The following is an 18,140-nucleotide window of genomic DNA, read 5'->3' on the forward strand; positions in this document are numbered from 1 at the left end:
ATTCTATATAATTATGAAAAATTTAGAATAGAAATTGCTCCCACAATAACATACCATTTTGGGCCGGCATATTCGCCGCATCACTGAAACAGTGATGCGTACTCCATAACAACTGATTGGCAATTGACATTGACATTGACGTCTCCACCACCACCGTTTGATGAGCGATGACAGTAAGATCCCATCATCCATTCCTAGTGAGAGGGGGTAGCTTAGCATTAACCATAGTGTATGAAATCAGTGTTAACGTCCACCTTGTCCAGGTGGGGCAATAATGTCGCATTAGGAATGACTCAGAGATTTGATCACGGAGTAACCATGGTTTGTGTGAGAAGTATTGGAGGAGGATGTATGGTCGTGCCAGACCCACAAACATTTGTAGCGATAGCAATTAGAATTGAAGACATTTTGCTGGAAAAGAATAAAAAAGAAAAACATTAAAAATTTTATAATGGCATTTAATGTAGAAGGGTCGGAATTTTTATAACCAATACCAAGGATGATCCTATTGGGTTGCCCAAAAAGTAATTGCGGAATTTTTAAAAGAAAGTAAATGCATGTTTATTTACTCTTAGAATGAACTTTAATCAAATATACTTCTTTTACACTTTTTTCTAAAGCAAGCTAAAAGTAACAGCTGATAACTGACAGAAGAAAGAATGCAATTACAGAGTCACAAGCTGTGAAAAAATTTGTAAACGCCGACTATATGAAAAATCCGCAATTACTTTTTGGGCAACCCAATATGTTGGCGTATATTTATATGACGGCAGCTATAAAAAAAGTGGACCCTTGGGTATTGTATTCGACGTGGATGTGCAATTCAAACTTTTATGTCAAAGGCCAGAGAAGTCGACTAGATATACGCAACACTAAAAAAAGGTGTATAATGCAGCCATTTTCAATTTGGCTCAATTCGGACCATACTGCTTAAGACAACTGAGGGATTTAAAACAACAATTTCAAAGAAAACGGACTATCCTCAGATTCAGGGCCAATTTCGCGCCTACGGCCCGTCTACATAGTGCCCAACATCTGTGGCCCACCTTCGTCTTCCTCGTGAACAGGCATATTTCAGTCTTCTCTGGGTAAACATTGAGACCTCTGGGTCTAGCCCAGTCATATGCCATATGCCAGACCCTTTCGGCCCTTCTGCATAGCTCGTTCGGATCCTTACCCCTTAGAAGTATTATAACATCGCACAGTGGGCCAAATGGCAAAAAAATTGGAAATAAGTCTACAACTTTTTATCTGTTGATTTTAGCCATACAAAATGTTCTAGACATTTGTAGAGGAGGACATAGGCTTTCAGAAAAGTGCTGTTGTTGGTCCATATCTTTAATACAGGGTGAGCTACAGGGTGTGAAAGTTGACCACTTTTGACTTCTCCAAGCTTCTGGGGGCCATAACTTTTGATCTACTCAACCGATTTACATGATTTAGGACTCTAGAGAAAGAGCTTGACAAGATCTAAAAAACTTATGCATAAAGTACCATGCCATCGTGTACTGTTAAGGAGTTATGAATTGTTTAATTTTAAAATATGAAAATTTGGCCTTGGTTTTTTTCAGTGTTTTTTTAATAACTCCGTCAATTTTAAAGCTATAAACTTCATACTTCACACAAATTATGCCAGCATATGTGTGCATAAAATACAAAAGGAATCACGTGAATATCTTTGGCGGTTTAAAAATGGCATCGTTTTCAATATGAAAAATATTTTTTTTGTCAAAAAATTGCAAAATTTTTCAAAAAAGATACTCCCATTTCCTTTAAGTTTTCGCAAACTTTGGCCGTCAAAGCATTATCATTTCTTTCCATTTTCACAAAGTCGAGGTATTAAGAAAAGTTTTAAGTGCTAATTTGGCTAATTTCGATATCAAACAACACCGTTATCTTAAGACCAAAATGGCCAATTTTTTTACTAAACTTCAAAAGTTTCTCACTGGAAAAAAAGTTCCACGGGGATTTTTTCGCATTTTTTGAACTTAAATGAAAGCTTAAAATGTTCCCAACATTTTAAGGTATGTCTCGCCATATCCTAGCCATAAATGAGATCGTAGCGATCAAAATACTGAAAAAAGTCAATTTTCAAGTAGTGCTATATTCATTGCTAAAAAACAAGTATTACGTCACATTTTATTGCAAAGATGTTAAATAAACTTTTATTTGGTAACACTTCTTCTACAAAACACAAAAAGAATCATGGAAATATCTCTATTCTATTCCATTTTATGGAACCGGCAATAAAAAAGTCAATTTTTCAAAAAAGTCGAATTTCCCAAATTTTGTTTTTGTTGTCCTAATTGCACATGACACACTATAGCCATATTTACGCAACATACCTTATCGTAAAGGAAATTTTCATACCTTTCCAACGATGTATACAACATTTCTCAACTCGGATTCTATCTACTCTAAAATTCATTTACACTTCATTAAACTCTATATAAAAATGTCTATTTGTGAAATGGAACCTTATATGGGGCCTACACTAAAACATTGATAGATTTGCCCAGGGTTTACAATACAAATGTGTTAGAATAAAAAAAGGTCTCCTGCCAAAGTTTAAAAAAATTGGAATAAAAATATGTGTTTTAGAGCGAAAACACTTCGCATCGGCGTGCGTTTGTATAGTACCTACATCTATTTTTAATGTAAGCTGATGATTTTTGAATAAAAAGTAACCTAGAAATATACCTGCATATATATATATATTTGTGTTAAGATTTGATGCAGACAAATGTTACCTGTTTCGCTATGTCGAATTCCCAGGAAATCCACCGTATCAATGAATGTGAAAAAACCTACCCATAAAAAATTCATTGTCATTTTTTTTAACCAAATTCGAGTCCAGGTAAATAATTATAGAAGAGTAAGTAAAAAGAGGCACTTTGGACCCCTTTTTACGATTGCGTCTGATACCTGAAATGGGTCATTAATTGTGAATATATTGCATAAATATTTGAACAAAATCCAAATTTTCTTCATTATATTTTGTAGAGGCGTAAAGGACATTTATAAGTTATGGAAGTCATACTGAAGTATTCCACTCTTTCGAAAATTGTATGGGACATCAAAAATGATTCCAAATCATACACGGAGTCATTTAAGGAACTTGTTTACACTTTGGACCACATATATGGAATAAGGCTAAATAAAGACGCTTTAGACAAACTTGAAAAATTCTACAAATCATTTGAGAGAAGGTTGCCAGAATGTTCATTCGCAAAAATCAAGTTTTTCAAAATGTATGAGAAGTGGCTGAAATCGGATCTACTTATTGAAATTAAACCGCTGATTCCCGGCCGGCCTAGCAAAGCATACGACGAAGTTACGGAGAAAACCAAAAAGAAAAAACAAGAGGAACTATTGGCGGCACATCCGCCAAATTTAATAAAAGATACGTTCAAAACAGCATTGTTAAAAACACAACCAAAAAATGTTGGACGAATTGTCGATGTTTTACCATTAGCATCTCCGAAAAGGGTAAAGAGAATGGTAGAAAGTATTCCAACTCCAAAATCGACTACAGAATTCACGGAGGAAGATGCACTGGCCCTGATTTTGAACCTAGGCCTCTCAAGAAACAAATACTCAACAATGAGGAAGGCTCTTCGTGAAAAAGGATGGGGTTGTTTACCCTCAAAACATAAATTGTACAACACCAGGACGAAAATGGTGCCATCAAATATATACGTGGACGAATTAAAAGCAAGAGTGAAACTTGCTGATCTTGTTGAAAATACAGCTGTTAGAATTATTTCTAATTTTACTGAAGAACAGTTGAACACATGTAATAATTCCGAAGTGGTTTTGATCAGCAAATGGGGTTGTGATGGATCATCTGGATTTTCCGAATATAAGCAACAAACAGAAATAGATACCAACTTCGCATCAATTTTCATGGCATCATTAGTACCATTGAGAATGAGATTGTACAAGGACCAATCTTCATCATCGAAAGAAAATGCATTTCAAGATATATGGATAAATAGAACACCTGGGTCAAAATATTTATGTCGCCCAATTCGGTTTGAGTATACAAAGGAAGACCGGAACACAACACGATCTTTGGTGAACGAAATAAAGGAAGAAATTGCTGCATTACCCATGATTGTTATAAACCAATTGGGAAGAAATATAAAAGTTTCGTTTCAACTACAACTCACTATGATCGATGGAAAGGTGGCAAACGCATTAACTGGCGTTATGTCCAATTGGAGATGCAATATTTGTGGCAAGAAGAATGGGCAATTCGAGGACAAGTCTGATGAAAATTTAGTAAACGAAAATGCGCTCAATTTCGGTATTTCGCCCCTGCACTGTAGAATTCGATTCATGGAGTATTGTTTGCATTTATCGTATGACCTTAAATATCGGACTAGCCCTGGAAACCGCGATGTCTCTGCTAGAAACAACCAAGATCTTCACAAAATGAGGCAGGAAGAGAAGAATCGAATCCAGTTGGAGTTTAAACAAAAGGGACTTATAATAGATAAACCTCTTTACGGATACGGAAGCACAAATGATGGCAACTCGGCAAGGCGGTTTTTTGAGGACCCCGTATCGACATCTAAAATAACCGGTCTTGATGAACACTTGCTAAGACGATTCAAAGTGATTTTGGCTGTAATCAATAGCAAAAAGATGATAAATTCAACCAAATTTGAAGCTTATAGTAATGACACAAAAAACATTTTATCTGATTTATATTCGTGGAAAGCTTTAACACCGACAGTACATAAAGTCTTACATCATGGCAAGGAAATTGTGGAATACAACATACTTCCGTTAGGAGAACTTACAGAAGAAGCTCAGGAATCCCGTAATAGAGATGTTAAACAGTTCCGGCTTTTCAATACCCGAAAGAGCACCAAATTTAACCAAAATTATGATTTACTTCAATATTTATTGTTATCGTCTGATCCGGTACTATACAGCATCAGAACTAAATGGCTACCAAAAATATGTGACGATATAGATAAGGACGATCCCGATGCCATTCAAATTAAAGAGCTTTTAAATTTTGATACCTTAGATTATTTGGTAGAGAATAAAATCAAATAATACAAAACTAAAATGCTTTTTTATTTTGGGAGTAGCTAATATACATATAAACGCACGCCGATGCGAAGTGTTTTCGCTCTAAAACACATATTTTTATTCCAATTTTTTTAAACTTTGGCAGGAGACCTTTTTTTATTCTAACACATTTGTATTGTAAACCCTGGGCAAATCTATCAATGTTTTAGTGTAGGCCCCATATAAGGTTCCATTTCACAAATAGACATTTTTATATAGAGTTTAATGAAGTGTAAATGAATTTTAGAGTAGATAGAATCCGAGTTGAGAAATGTTTTATACATCGTTGGAAAGGTATGAAAATTTCCTTTACGATAAGGTATGTTGCGTAAATATGGCTATAGTGTGTCATGTGCAATTAGGACAACAAAAACAAAATTTGGGAAATTCGACTTTTTTGAAAAATTGACTTTTTTATTGCCGGTTCCATAAAATGGAATAGAATAGAGATATTTCCATGATTCTTTTTGTGTTTTGTAGAAGAAGTGTTACCAAATAAAAGTTTATTTAACATCTTTGCAATAAAATGTGACGTAATACTTGTTTTTTAGCAATGAATATAGCACTACTTGAAAATTGACTTTTTTCAGTATTTTGATCGCTACGATCTCATTTATGGCTAGGATATGGCGAGACATACCTTAAAATGTTGGGAACATTTTAAGCTTTCATTTAAGTTCAAAAAAAGCGAAAAAATCCCCGTGGAACTTTTTTTCCAGTGAGAAACTTTTGAAGTTTAGTAAAAAAATTGGCCATTTTGGTCTTAAGATAACGGTGTTGTTTGATATCGAAATTAGCCAAATTAGCACTTAAAACTTTTCTTAATACCTCGACTTTGTGAAAATGGAAAGAAATGATAATGCTTTGACGGCCAAAGTTTGCGAAAACTTAAAGGAAATGGGAGTATCTTTTTTGAAAAATTTTGCAATTTTTTGACAAAAAAAATATTTTTCATATTGAAAACGATGCCATTTTTAAACCGCCAAAGATATTCACGTGATTCCTTTTGTATTTTATGCACACATATGCTGGCATAATTTGTGTGAAGTATGAAGTTTATAGCTTTAAAATTGACGGAGTTATTAAAAAAACACTGAAAAAAACCAAGGCCAAATTTTCATATTTTAAAATTAAACAATTCATAACTCCTTAACAGTACACGATGGCATGGTACTTTATGCATAAGTTTTTTAGATCTTGTCAAGCTCTTTCTCTAGAGTCCTAAATCATGTAAATCGGTTGAGTAGATCAAAAGTTATGGCCCCCAGAAGCTTGGAGAAGTCAAAAGTGGTCAACTTTCACACCCTGTAGCTCACCCTGTATTAAAGATATGGACCAACAACAGCACTTTTCTGAAAGCCTATGTCCTCCTCTACAAATGTCTAGAACATTTTGTATGGCTAAAATCAACAGATAAAAAGTTGTAGACTTATTTCCAATTTTTTTGCCATTTGGCCCACTGTGCATCGTCTGCATAGCAGACGGGTTCAAATCCCTCCTTAGTCCGCATCCGTAATAGGTCATTTATGGCGGTCACCCATAGGAGTGGCGATAAAATGCCCCCTGTGGCGTGCCCTGTGCCACTTTCTCCCTTATATTTATGCCATGGGACACACAATTTATCCACCTGTTCCTTAGCATATGGTTTATCCAGTCTCTAAGGACCGGGTCCACCCGGTACTTGTCTAAGGATTGGATCAGAGTGTCGGTCCGCACATTGTTAAAAGCCCCCTCGATGTCAATGCATACCGCCATTGTGTACGTTTTGGCATCGAAGGATTCTTCTATTTTATGCACAACCTCGTGCAGGGCAGTCTCTACCGACCTTCCCTTGACATAGGCATGCTGTTTGTATTTGAGCAGTTCGCGGGATGTCCTACTCTTTATCATGGTGTCCACAATACGTTCCATGGTTTTGAGTAGAAAGGATGTAAGGCTTATGGGTCTGTAGGCCTTTGGTGTCGCATAACTTGCCTTGCCGGGCTTGGGTTTAAACACCACCCTTGCCTCCAGCCAGGCTTTCGGAGTATATGCAAGTCCTAGGAACGCTGTGAAAATTTTGGCCAGATGAGGCACCAGATAGTCCGCCTCTTTCTGTTGTAACGCCGGAAATATTCCATCAGGTCTGGGTGACTTAAATGGTTTGAAGCTACTCAAGGATTCTTTCACCATAAATTCCCTAATTATAAACCTTCGATCAACGTCTTTATTCCAAGATTCCGGTGTCTCCGTGAGTCTCTTCGTATCCTGTGGAAAATGGGCTTTCATCAAAAGCCTCAACATGTCCTTTGCTGTCTCCGCTCTCACTCCCATGTCGTCTACTAAAGTTTCAGTTTGGACATGGGTTTTTGAGAGAAGCTTTTTTATCTTGGCGGCGTCATTAACGCTATCGACCTGTTCGCAGAAAAGCTTCCAGGATGCACGTTTTGCCGCTCTGGTAATCTTATTGTATTCCTTGAGCCATGTGTAATGCACATCCCAATAAACTTCCGCGTTTTTACGACGTGCTATGTTAAAAAGTCTGGGGACCTCTTTCCCAATATTGCGAATCTCCCCGGTCATCCAGGATTTTTCTTGGGCTGATTTCCTTTTCCAAAGAGGACAACTATCTTCAAAGGACCCCATCAGTGCAGTCGTAATCCTGTTGACATTTCGTTGGAGCATTTCTTTTGTCATACCGGCACTTGGGTGGATACACAATACCAGACATGAACCAACTTAGGGGAGTGGTATTAAAAACAATTAAGGATTTTGTTAGTAGCACGGTTACTGGCTTAGGTGTATGCCCATAGTGGCATGGGGCGGATTAATATCTGCACCCTCTTTTCAACCTAACCTAACCTAACCAAATAGAGACCTATGTGGACCATATTCAAAACAGATACCAAAAGGTCTACATAATAAATCTCATTGCTCCACATTTTATGGCAATTCGATAAAATAAACCATTATCCAAATATGTTACGGCATGGGATGCATGTGAGGAACACAAAGGTTAGAACTTTATACTCCGATCTATGTGTAGTTCATCGACGTCACGAGAGGCTTAGCGAAGAGCTACTGGGCGCGTACACAGGTCGCGGATAGTGAATACCACCATACGGAGCAACTGCAACTGCACTCACGCACAATCAGTGTTATCTAGTGGAGAGTCTCAGTGAGAGGCCGAGCGATACCAGCTCTTACTTAAATACTGTGTGCCTATGATTCTCAAAATGACAAGGCAAGTTACTGATATCTTTAAATAACCAATGGCCATAACGTTCGCGTGGTGATCAGTCCTATGGACCGGAACGAATTTGCTCATCAATAGGAGCTTGGCGAGGATCGCTATCATCAAATGGAAATATGTGGCTACTACAACAAATATATTTCAATAGGTTCGGAAATCGGAGTTTTTAGTGCTACTCACTGTTTTAAATGTCAGCGAAATCGGGCATTGGGCCGAAATTGGACAATGGGCTTTAAGATTATAAACAACTTTATCTAAATATGTTCCGATGTGGACTATAGTCGATTCGAATAAATGGAAGCCTATTGCAACTCACACTCTTTCATTTAGGTTTTATAGGATTTAACCCCAAAATCGGGGGATCGGTATATATGGCAGCTATATCCGTAGCGCAGAGGTTAGCATGTCCGCCTTTGATACTGAACGCCTGGGTTCGAATTCTGGCGAGACCATCAGAAAAAATTTTCAGCGGTGGTATTCCCCTCCTAATGCTGGCAATATTTTTGAGGTACTATGCCATGTAAAACTTTTCTCCAAAGAGGTGTCGCACTGCGGCACGCCGTTCGGACTCGGCTATAAAAAGGAGGCCCCTTATCATTGAGCTTAAACTTGAATCGGACTGCACTCATTGATATGTGAGAAGTTTGCCCCTGTTCCTTAATGGAATGTTCATGGGCAAAATTTGCAAATTTGCAAGAGAACATCAGAAAAGTTTTCAGCAGTGGGTTATCTCTTTCTAACTGCTAGTGCGGGACACACACACATAAGGTGTTCTATAGTCTCCTCTTCCTCGATGTCCCTACAGCTTCTGCAAAAGTCGTTGCTGACAACCTTCAGTCTGTCAGCATGTTTTCCGATTAGACAGTGACCTGTCATGACGGACACAATGACTGAGACGTCTCTTTTAGCCAATGACAGCAAAGCAGTAGACCTCTTCAAGTCTAGATGAGGCCACATAGTTTTGGAATGTTCACAGCCCCCTGTTTGTGGCCATCTATCATTCGTTGCCCTTCGGGCCTGGTCCTAAAAACCTGGCTTACATGTCGCTAGAGGCATACCCTCAGATTCCAGTGTCTCTGGAGTGTGTAAGGTAGTTCCTAGTCTCGCAAGCTCGTCCGCTTTAGGGGATTCCCTGGGATATGTCTGTAGCCTGGCACCCAGAACACGTGAATTTTGAACTGTTCAGACATCTCGCTGAGAGATCTGCGACAGTCGAGGACGGTTTTTGTGTTCAGAAATACGTTCTCCGGCGATTTAATGGTTGTCTGGCTGTCTGAGAAGATATTTATGTCAATCGTCGTGATGACATTATATCATCACGTTTTTCACCACTTCAATAATTGCAAGGATCTCTGCTTAATACACACTACAGTGGTCGGGTAACCTCTTCGATATGACCAGTTCTAGATCTTTAGAGCCATTCCTATAGAAGTCTATGTAACTTCTGTTACCAGGGATATCGTAGTTTCAATCGTTCTATCAGGAATAGTGGTACAGTAATTTTTATCAAAAATCGGCTCAGGTAGGATGTAATCCACACTGCCTGGCACATCGGATATTGTATCAAGGATAACACAATATCAGTAGCCGCCACATGGCCAATGAGAAAGCTCCCTTAACCTCACGGCATTGGTCGCTGAAATTTGGGTAGCCACAAAGTCCAGAGGAATAAGATGTAGCATTAAATTCAGTGCATCAGATGGTGTCGTCCTCAGTGCGGCTGTGATGCACAAAGAAGCCATCCTTTGGATATGGTTAAGTATTGAGAAGTTGGTGGATTTTTGAAGCTCCGTCCACCAGACCATAACACCATATATCATAATAGGTCTGACAACTGCAGTATATACCCAATGTATCTAGACTAGTAGTCTTTGGAATAACCTGTGCATCGAATTCCCGAGCCCAATTTAGGGAATCTCTCTCCCTTTCAGTGAGAGTCTTAGGATCATTCGCACCAAGCCTCTCAATAAACCTGAGAGCGATGCGTCTTCTATTATTCCAACCTCTTAAAGAGCGTGTTGGTTTGCAGGGGAAGGCCGATGGCCTAGGCCAATTATAGGCATGTGAAGAAGGAATAGGTTCGTCCTTGTCCTTTAGACTCGAACCAGGTGTCTTCGTCAAAAGCCCCTGCTGACCAGTCGTCTGTCGGCTAGTGGAGCTTGAAGCAGCCGCTCCACCAGTCGAGATTTCAGTAGCAGGCAACATGCTATGGCCTGATAGCACCACCGCAGCGGTTGGGTCTTTGGAGTCCATTCTAAGCCTACTCCCGGGCTCTAGATCTGCGGCTCCACTGGGAACAGACGCAGATCATCAACCGCTTAAAAGATACCTCTATCGCAACTATCCTTGAGTGACTTAAATTTTTCTTCCAAAAATAAAGACCTATTATGAGTTACAGGAAAAGTCAGAGTGAAATAACAATACGTCCGCTTTACTTAACGGTTCAAATCAAAAGTCATATCAAAGGTAACACTAGTATCACCATGGATCATCATTGCTTTGCTTCCATGGCTCGCCGAGAGTCAAACCGAAGCTTATGCCAACTCGGCGGCAACAATTTCAGCATTATCAATCAGGTAGTCTCGATTCCAAAAGTCTGAAGATCGAATGATGAAGATTTCTTTTTAACCGTAGACAGACTTGTGGACCTTATCTGGGTCAATGGCCCGAAAGCCAGTACAACGTGTCATTGAAGTGAAAACGTCGCGTGGGAAACGTCTGCGGGAAGGGTCTAGAAGGCTAAACACATATCTTTTATCGAAGCCCATCGTCTGCGAATAACAGAATAAATACTATCTAAATACTATTGGGTTGCCCAAAAAGTAATTGCGGATTTTTTAAAAGAAAGTAAATGCATTTTTAATAATACTTAGAATGAACTTTATTCAAATATACTTTTTTTACACTTTTTTTCTAAAGCAAGCTAAAAGTAACAGCTGATAACTGACAGAAGAAAGAATGTAATTACAGAGTCACAAGCTGTGAAAAAATTTGTCAACGCCGACTATATGAAAAATCCGCAATTACTTTTTGGGCAACCCACTAAATTTCCCAAGAAGATTCCATTAAGGAACAAGGGTTACTTTTTTCATATCGATGAGTCCAGTCCCATTACAGTTTAAGCTCAATGATAAGGGGCCTTCTTTTTATGCAGAGTCCGAACGGCGTGCCGCATAGGGACAACTCTTGATAGAGAAGTTTTAATATGGCAGGAAAGCTCACAAATGTAGCCACCAATAGTAAGAGGATAACCACCGGTGAAAAATTGTCTTATGTTCACACCGGAGTCATAGGTGGACATGCTAACCTCTGCGCCATGGTGGCCTCCAGAATGACTAGGGTCTCGGAAAATCCCTTACAGTCGGACAGGTAGGAAAGGTCTCGAAGGCAAACCTATGTTATATTCAAAGAATACAGGGTGCGTCAGAGAAACTTACTTGTTGGAAAAAACTCCCAAGCGGCAAGTTAAGCGCGGAGGGGGTCGAGGGTGGACAGGGGCGCATCTGGAGGGGTAGTCTCCATGCTCAGCGAGGGTCTTAGAAAATCTTAAATTATATTACCCAAAAATTAAAACAAAATTAGGATACATCCCATCCCATGGTGTTGGTTATAAACATGGAAAGAATTTAACAAATAGTACAGAATTTGAGATATATTGGGTTGCCCAAAAAGTAATTGCGGATTTTTCATATAATCGGCGTTGACAAATTTTTTCACAGCTTGTGACTCTGTAATTGCATTCATTCTTCTGTCAGTTATCAGCTGTTGCTTTAGAAAAAAGTGAAAAAAAAGAATATTTGATTAAAGTTCATTCTAAGTTTTATTAAAAATGCATTTACTTTCTATTAAAAAATCCGCAATTACTTTTTGGGCAACCCAATATTTTCAATTAACTTACCCAGACACATATTTTTAGTGTGATGGTTTGTTGGTATTCTCCACCCAGCCATTAAAATCGTACTGATATACATATAGTATGATGTATATATGTATGTATATAGAAGTTATCAACTTTGATCTGCTGCGTGTGTGTGAGAGAGTGTGATTAGACAACATTTAAAGTTGATGGTTATTGACATAAACTTAAAAAGGGTAGTTTGTCCTGAGTTTGCCTCGGTCTTTTATGAAGAACTGTCTTGCAACAGATTGTCTTATTTTTCCGGAATGAATTGAATTCTGGCCTGGTTTGCATGCGAATGGGAGGGATGCAGGAAACGTGTGGGATTTTCTGTGCCTCTGCCATATAGCTCGGTGGCTGCAGTTGTTGTTGTTGTTGTTGTTTATAGTTGTTGACGACCAACCAACGACCAATTAGATTGCAATCCTGAATCTGAATCTGGTCTCCGTGAAAGGAAAGAAAGGATCATTCTGTTGAAATATATGGCGCCAATCTCTCAATATTTCAACTGGTAAGCAAGCAAGGAATTTTGGGTGAAAATTTATTGCACAGCAGTAGAAGAATTTGTTGTCGCTTAATTTACATTTTAAAAAATAAATCCAGGTTCATCAAGATAAAATTAACACTTGCCCAAATGTAACATATATATCAACCAATCAATCACTTAATTAATCAATTATTCAATCAATCAACCAATCAATCATCATTTAACAAAATAACATCGTTCGTAAAGTTAATGTGGAAAATTTATTTTCTGTTTAGTTTCCTTCTGGGGGGGAAGAGTGTCTGAAACGCAACGAATTGGGGGCGGGGGGAGTTGGAGAAGAGAATTAAAATTGTGTAGATTTATCATCAAACAGCATAGCACATAACCAGGAAATTCGTCCAACATAAAATGTTCATCATTGATCTATTTTTTGTTTGTAACATTGTTGCTGTTGTTGTTGTTTTCTAATTTGGATATATGGCACACATGTACAAAGACAACGGCTTTCGGCTCACTTTGTCTTTGATATGTAGGGGCTCTGTGGTGGCTATGGGTGCTGTATCGACATCGTTCTGACGCGGCAGGTGCTCGGTGCCGCTTATATTGGAGGCGGCCACCGTCATTTGCGTTATATTGCCTGCTATGTAGTCGTTCTTCATTTGAGCCGGATTAGTTTGATTTGCTTGGCTACAGGTAATGGTTGTAGGAACCGTTGTCCCACTAACAGCGTCTACTTTCTCCCAATCATAAGGATCAGATTCTTTAACTCCTCGCCGTTTCATACAACGTTCGAAGAGACTAGTTAACATTGCATAATCGGGCCGATCAGCGTACGTTAGAGATTGTATGTGTTCCAGGAATTGTTTGAAATCAGAAGGCAAGTGTTTTAGTAAAATTCGGTGGTCATATTTCTCCTTGGTCAAGCCAACCTGTTCCTTGTCCTTGATTTTGCGCCAAGGCAACTGACCATTCACAAATTCTACCAGCATATAGAATAGAGACCACAGATCATCGTGGCGGCCCATCTCACGATTGCGATGGGCATTTATCGAGGCATAGCGTACGGTGCCACGAAAACCGGCTGCTGCCCGTGGACAACGCACCTCTCCCGTGCCTGTGGTATATTGGCGGGCCAAACCAAAGTCCAGCATGTAAACACGCCGGCAGTTCAAAGGCAGGCGTCCCATTGAAAAGTTGCTAGGTTTAATATCACGATGTAGAAATCCCACAGAATGTATAGACTCTATTGCTCTAAGTATTTGAAGTCCCAGACGCAGTGTTGTGCTCACAGAAAAAGCACCCTTGGGCTGGGAGCGCCTAAGTTCGGCCAGATTCTTGCCCTGCAATTGCATAACGACATAATTGAAGCGATCATTGCGGCCACAACCGATGAAACGACAAACATGCTCCTTGCCCTGCAGCTTCTTCAGTACGGCCACCTCCATTTTGAGTACTTGCTTGGGCTGGCGTGCCGATTCAACTTTTAAGGCTACCTGTTCGCGTGTTATCAAATCTTGGCCCTCGTAGATTTCTCCAAAACCACCACCACCAATTTTTCGTACTACCTTCCATCGTTCTTTGACCACATGTCCGGCTTGTAAGAGATCCTCTGACGTCATTTGAAATGTTTGTGCCACACACACCAAATATTCAGATCATGTTTTCTACGTCTCCTGCCTGGTTATACAAATACAATTGAATCGGTTGGATTCGGTCGATATCCCAAAAGGTGAAACTATGGACTAATATTTGGCGTGTAGTAGCTGTTGTCTTTTTTTTCTTCTTGTTTGGTTTTGCTAGAGATCCAAGTGAGACTGTTTTTTTTGGAGGGTGAGAGGAAAAAAGAAAAAGAAAGAAAAATAATTAATAAATTGCCTAAGTTCTTTAGATTCAAAGAAGAGATGTGATTTAGAGTGACAACATGTGAAATGCAATACCCACCACCACCATAATGACTTTTTTTATCTCAAAGATTTTTGATAAATTGTTATTAGTTTTTACTTCTTTAATTTGTAAACATTTTTCTTTGCAGTACAAAATCCATACATCAACATAACGAAGCTGAAAACAAGAATTATATATCAACCATGCCAGTAATTCCATCATCTTTAACTTGCGAAATTTGCTATGAAATCCTCAAGGATCCACGCTGTTTGAATTGCTTGCACACATTCTGCTTGGAGTGCTTAGTCGAAGAAAGTTTTCGCCAAGATGGAAATAATCCCTTCGTGCCATCAGCACTGTATCCAACAATTGACGAAGAGCAACAATATACAAAATCATCGCAAAGTGAACAAAATTTGAAAGGTATTTGAAATAAAAAGTTTTCCAAGTTTAAAGAGTAATTAATACGTAGTATGAATTATTGCATTAACGAATGTGGTTTATGTGTGCGTATACTTAACAATGTTTACAAAAATTAATAATACTCATACGACACCGGTGTCCATGTTTTCGCATAACAGTGATTCAACACGCGAAAAAAATATGTTTGAGATCATAGATGGGCAACAACACACAACCGCACATAATCATTACCCCCCCGCGGACATAGGAAAAACGAACACAAGCACACGGATGTATAAGCAACTCCTGTGCCTTCGGTCGATCGACGCATTGTTGTTGTTTTACACTTGGTTGATTGGTAGGGATATACACACAAACACAATTTTTATATCCTCCACCATAGGATGTGGGTATACTAATCTAGTCACACCTCGAAATATTGATCTAGGACCCCATAATGTGCGTATGTTCTTGATCCTCTCGACATCCTGAGTCGATCTAGCCATGTCCGCCCGTCCGTCTGTCGGAATCTCAATAGCGGCCGAACGCGTAAAGCTAGCCGCTTGAAATTTTGCACAGATACTTCTTATTGATGTAGGTCATTGAGGATTGCAAATGGCCCATATCGGTCCAGTTTTGGATATAGCTCCCACATAAACCGATCTCCCGATTTGAATTCTTGAGCCGCTGGAAGCAGCAATTTTTGTCCGATTTGGCTGAAATTTTGCACATAGTGTTGACTGTAATGACCAACAGCTGTGTCAAGTACTGTTCAAATCGCTCTGTAACCTGATATAGCTCCCATATAAACCGATCTCTCGATTTGACTTCTTGAGCCCCTGGAAGCCGCAATTTAGCTCAATTTGTAAAGAAGTTACCATTTTGTATGTTTTAGTATCTATTTTACACTTTTTGGTACCAAAATGTACGAATTTTGAATGTATCATTTAGTCACCCATTATATATTTCCTTTTTGTACCCACATGACAAATTTCAGTCCTCTAGCTCCATCTGAACAGAAAGTACCAAATGGTACCAATTTTGGTACCAAAATGTTAGAATTGTGAAAAAATCCCTTATTCGAGTATCATATATTTCTAAGTTTTACGTACATCCCAAATTTCAATCCTCTAGCTCTATCTGCACAGAAAGTACCAAATGGTACCGTTATTGATACCAAAATGTACGAATTGTAAAAAGACCTTTAGCTTGATCTATAAAGGAAGTACTAAATGATACCAATTGCGGTACTAAATGTACGTTTCCTTCCGTTACGTCGTACGAATGTATGAATTTTGAATATCACCTATCATATATTTCCTCCTTTTACCTACATACCATATTTCAGACATTTAGCTCCATCTGTAATGAAAGTTACTAAATGATACCAATTGCGGTACTAAAAGTACGTTTCATCCCGCTACCAGTAATATTTTTCCATTTTTTTCTCTTTACCCTGATTCTTTTGCACTAGATGTCTTTTAAGTCGAATTTCAAAATTCTACCTCTATCCATCCGCCCTGTACAAAGTTCACCCATTTCATAACTTTTTGGTACTTTTTTTAGTACCTAAATGTATAAATTTCCAAAAAGTCTTATAGTCACCCAATTATGGTTGCCAAAGTGTACCTAAGTTCCAAAATTTAGAGTTCTAGTTCAACGAACAAAAAAAGTACCAAATAGTACCAATTTCGGTACTGAACGTATTATTTCTTCCACTTCCCGTACGATTTTCCATTTTTTTTACAATACCTTATTTTTTCGAGTTCCTCTTTAATTTCGCACTAGGCAAATTCCGTTCGCACTAGGCAAATATGTACCATTTCGTACTTTTTACAATAGTACCTAAAGTTACGAATATTACCAAATCCAGCCTTATCCCGAGCCCATGACCCAAGACCAACATTTGTGCATGATTCTAGCATTAGCCGTTTTGGCTGGGCGATGATCAGTCTGTCAGTAATCAGTCAGTCACGCTACTCTTTTATATATATATATATATATATATATATATATATATATATATATATAGATATATTCATGATCTTCTTGACATTTAGAGTCGATTTAGCCTGCCTGCCGAAAGCACGCCAACTTTCGAAGGAGTGAAGCTAGGCGCTTGAAATAATACAGAAATACTTCCTATTAGTGTAGATCGGTTGGGATTGTTAAAGGGCACTATCGGCCCATGTTTTGATATAGCTGCCATATAAACCGATATTAGATCTTGACTTCTTGAGCCTCTAGAGGGCGCAATTCTTATCCAATTTGGTTGAAATTTCGCATGAGATGTTCTCTTCTGACTTCCAATAACTGTGTCAAGAATGGTCCAAATCGGTTCATAACCTGATATAGCTGCCATATTAACAAATCTCGGATCTTAACTTCTTTAGCCTCTAGAGGGCGCAATTCGGATCTGACTCGGCTGAAATGGTATGAGGTATTTTGTTTTGACTTCAATACCTATGCTAAGAATGGTCTAAATCGACGCATTACCTTCATTGACTTCTTGAGCCTCTAGAGGGCGCAATTCTTATCCAATTTGGTTGAAATTTCTCATGAGATGTTCCGTTCTGACTTCTAATAAATGTGTCAAGAATGGTCAAAATGGGTTCATAAGATATAGCTGCCATATTAACAAATCTTGGATTTTGACTTATTAAGCCTCTAGAGGGCGCAATTCTTATCCAACTTGGTTGAAATTTCGCATGAGGTGTTCTGTTCGGACTTGCGATAACTGTGTCAAGAATGGTCAAAATCGGTTCATAACCTGATATAGCTGCCATATTAACAAATCTCGGATCTTGACTTATTAAGCCTCTAGAGGGCGCAATTCTTATCCAACTTAGCTGAAATTTTGGATGAGGTATTTTGTTTTGACTTCAATACCTAATCTTAAAATGGTCTAAATCGACTCATTGCCAATTTCGGAACTTGACTTCTTGAGCTCTTGAAGGACACAATTCCTTTTCGATTTGGCGAAGGTTTTGAACAAGATACCAAATTAGATCTATCTCCCATATATGTACATTGAAGGCAGTATGAAATAAGTCCCCAATACAAAAAATTCCCAAACTGGAAATGAAATCCCAAATGTAGAGCTTAAATCATAATGAAATGAGACCCCAAAATTAAAAATGATATAAAGCCCA

At 38.6% G+C, this 18,140-nt stretch overlaps 2 protein-coding genes across 4 annotated transcripts in view; one reads left to right on the forward strand and one right to left on the reverse strand.

The window, feature by feature from the left end:
* Positions 1-18,140, forward strand: part of LOC106086205 (uncharacterized) — a 49,717-nt gene that overhangs the window by 7,773 nt on the left and 23,804 nt on the right. The window contains exon 2 of the mRNA XM_013250773.2: positions 14,735-15,009. Coding sequence (XP_013106227.2) covers positions 14,735-15,009 — 275 coding nt within the window. The remainder of the gene's footprint in view (positions 1-14,734; positions 15,010-18,140) is intronic.
* The window catches only part of LOC106086207 (tau-tubulin kinase homolog Asator), a 121,042-nt gene that overhangs the window by 470 nt on the left and 102,432 nt on the right, over positions 1-18,140 (reverse strand). For all 3 annotated transcript variants that reach the window (XM_013250775.2, XM_013250776.2, XM_013250777.2), the window contains 2 exons: positions 12,216-14,516; positions 55-411 (listed from right to left, as the gene is read on the reverse strand). In XM_013250775.2, the coding sequence (XP_013106229.1) occupies positions 13,167-14,321 (1,155 nt within the window). In that variant the 5' untranslated portion in view covers positions 14,322-14,516 and the 3' untranslated portion in view covers positions 55-411; positions 12,216-13,166. The remainder of the gene's footprint in view (positions 1-54; positions 412-12,215; positions 14,517-18,140) is intronic.

Source organism: Stomoxys calcitrans, chromosome 3, assembly GCF_963082655.1.
Source record: "Stomoxys calcitrans chromosome 3, idStoCalc2.1, whole genome shotgun sequence".
NCBI classification, from domain to species: Eukaryota; Metazoa; Arthropoda; class Insecta; order Diptera; family Muscidae; genus Stomoxys; species Stomoxys calcitrans.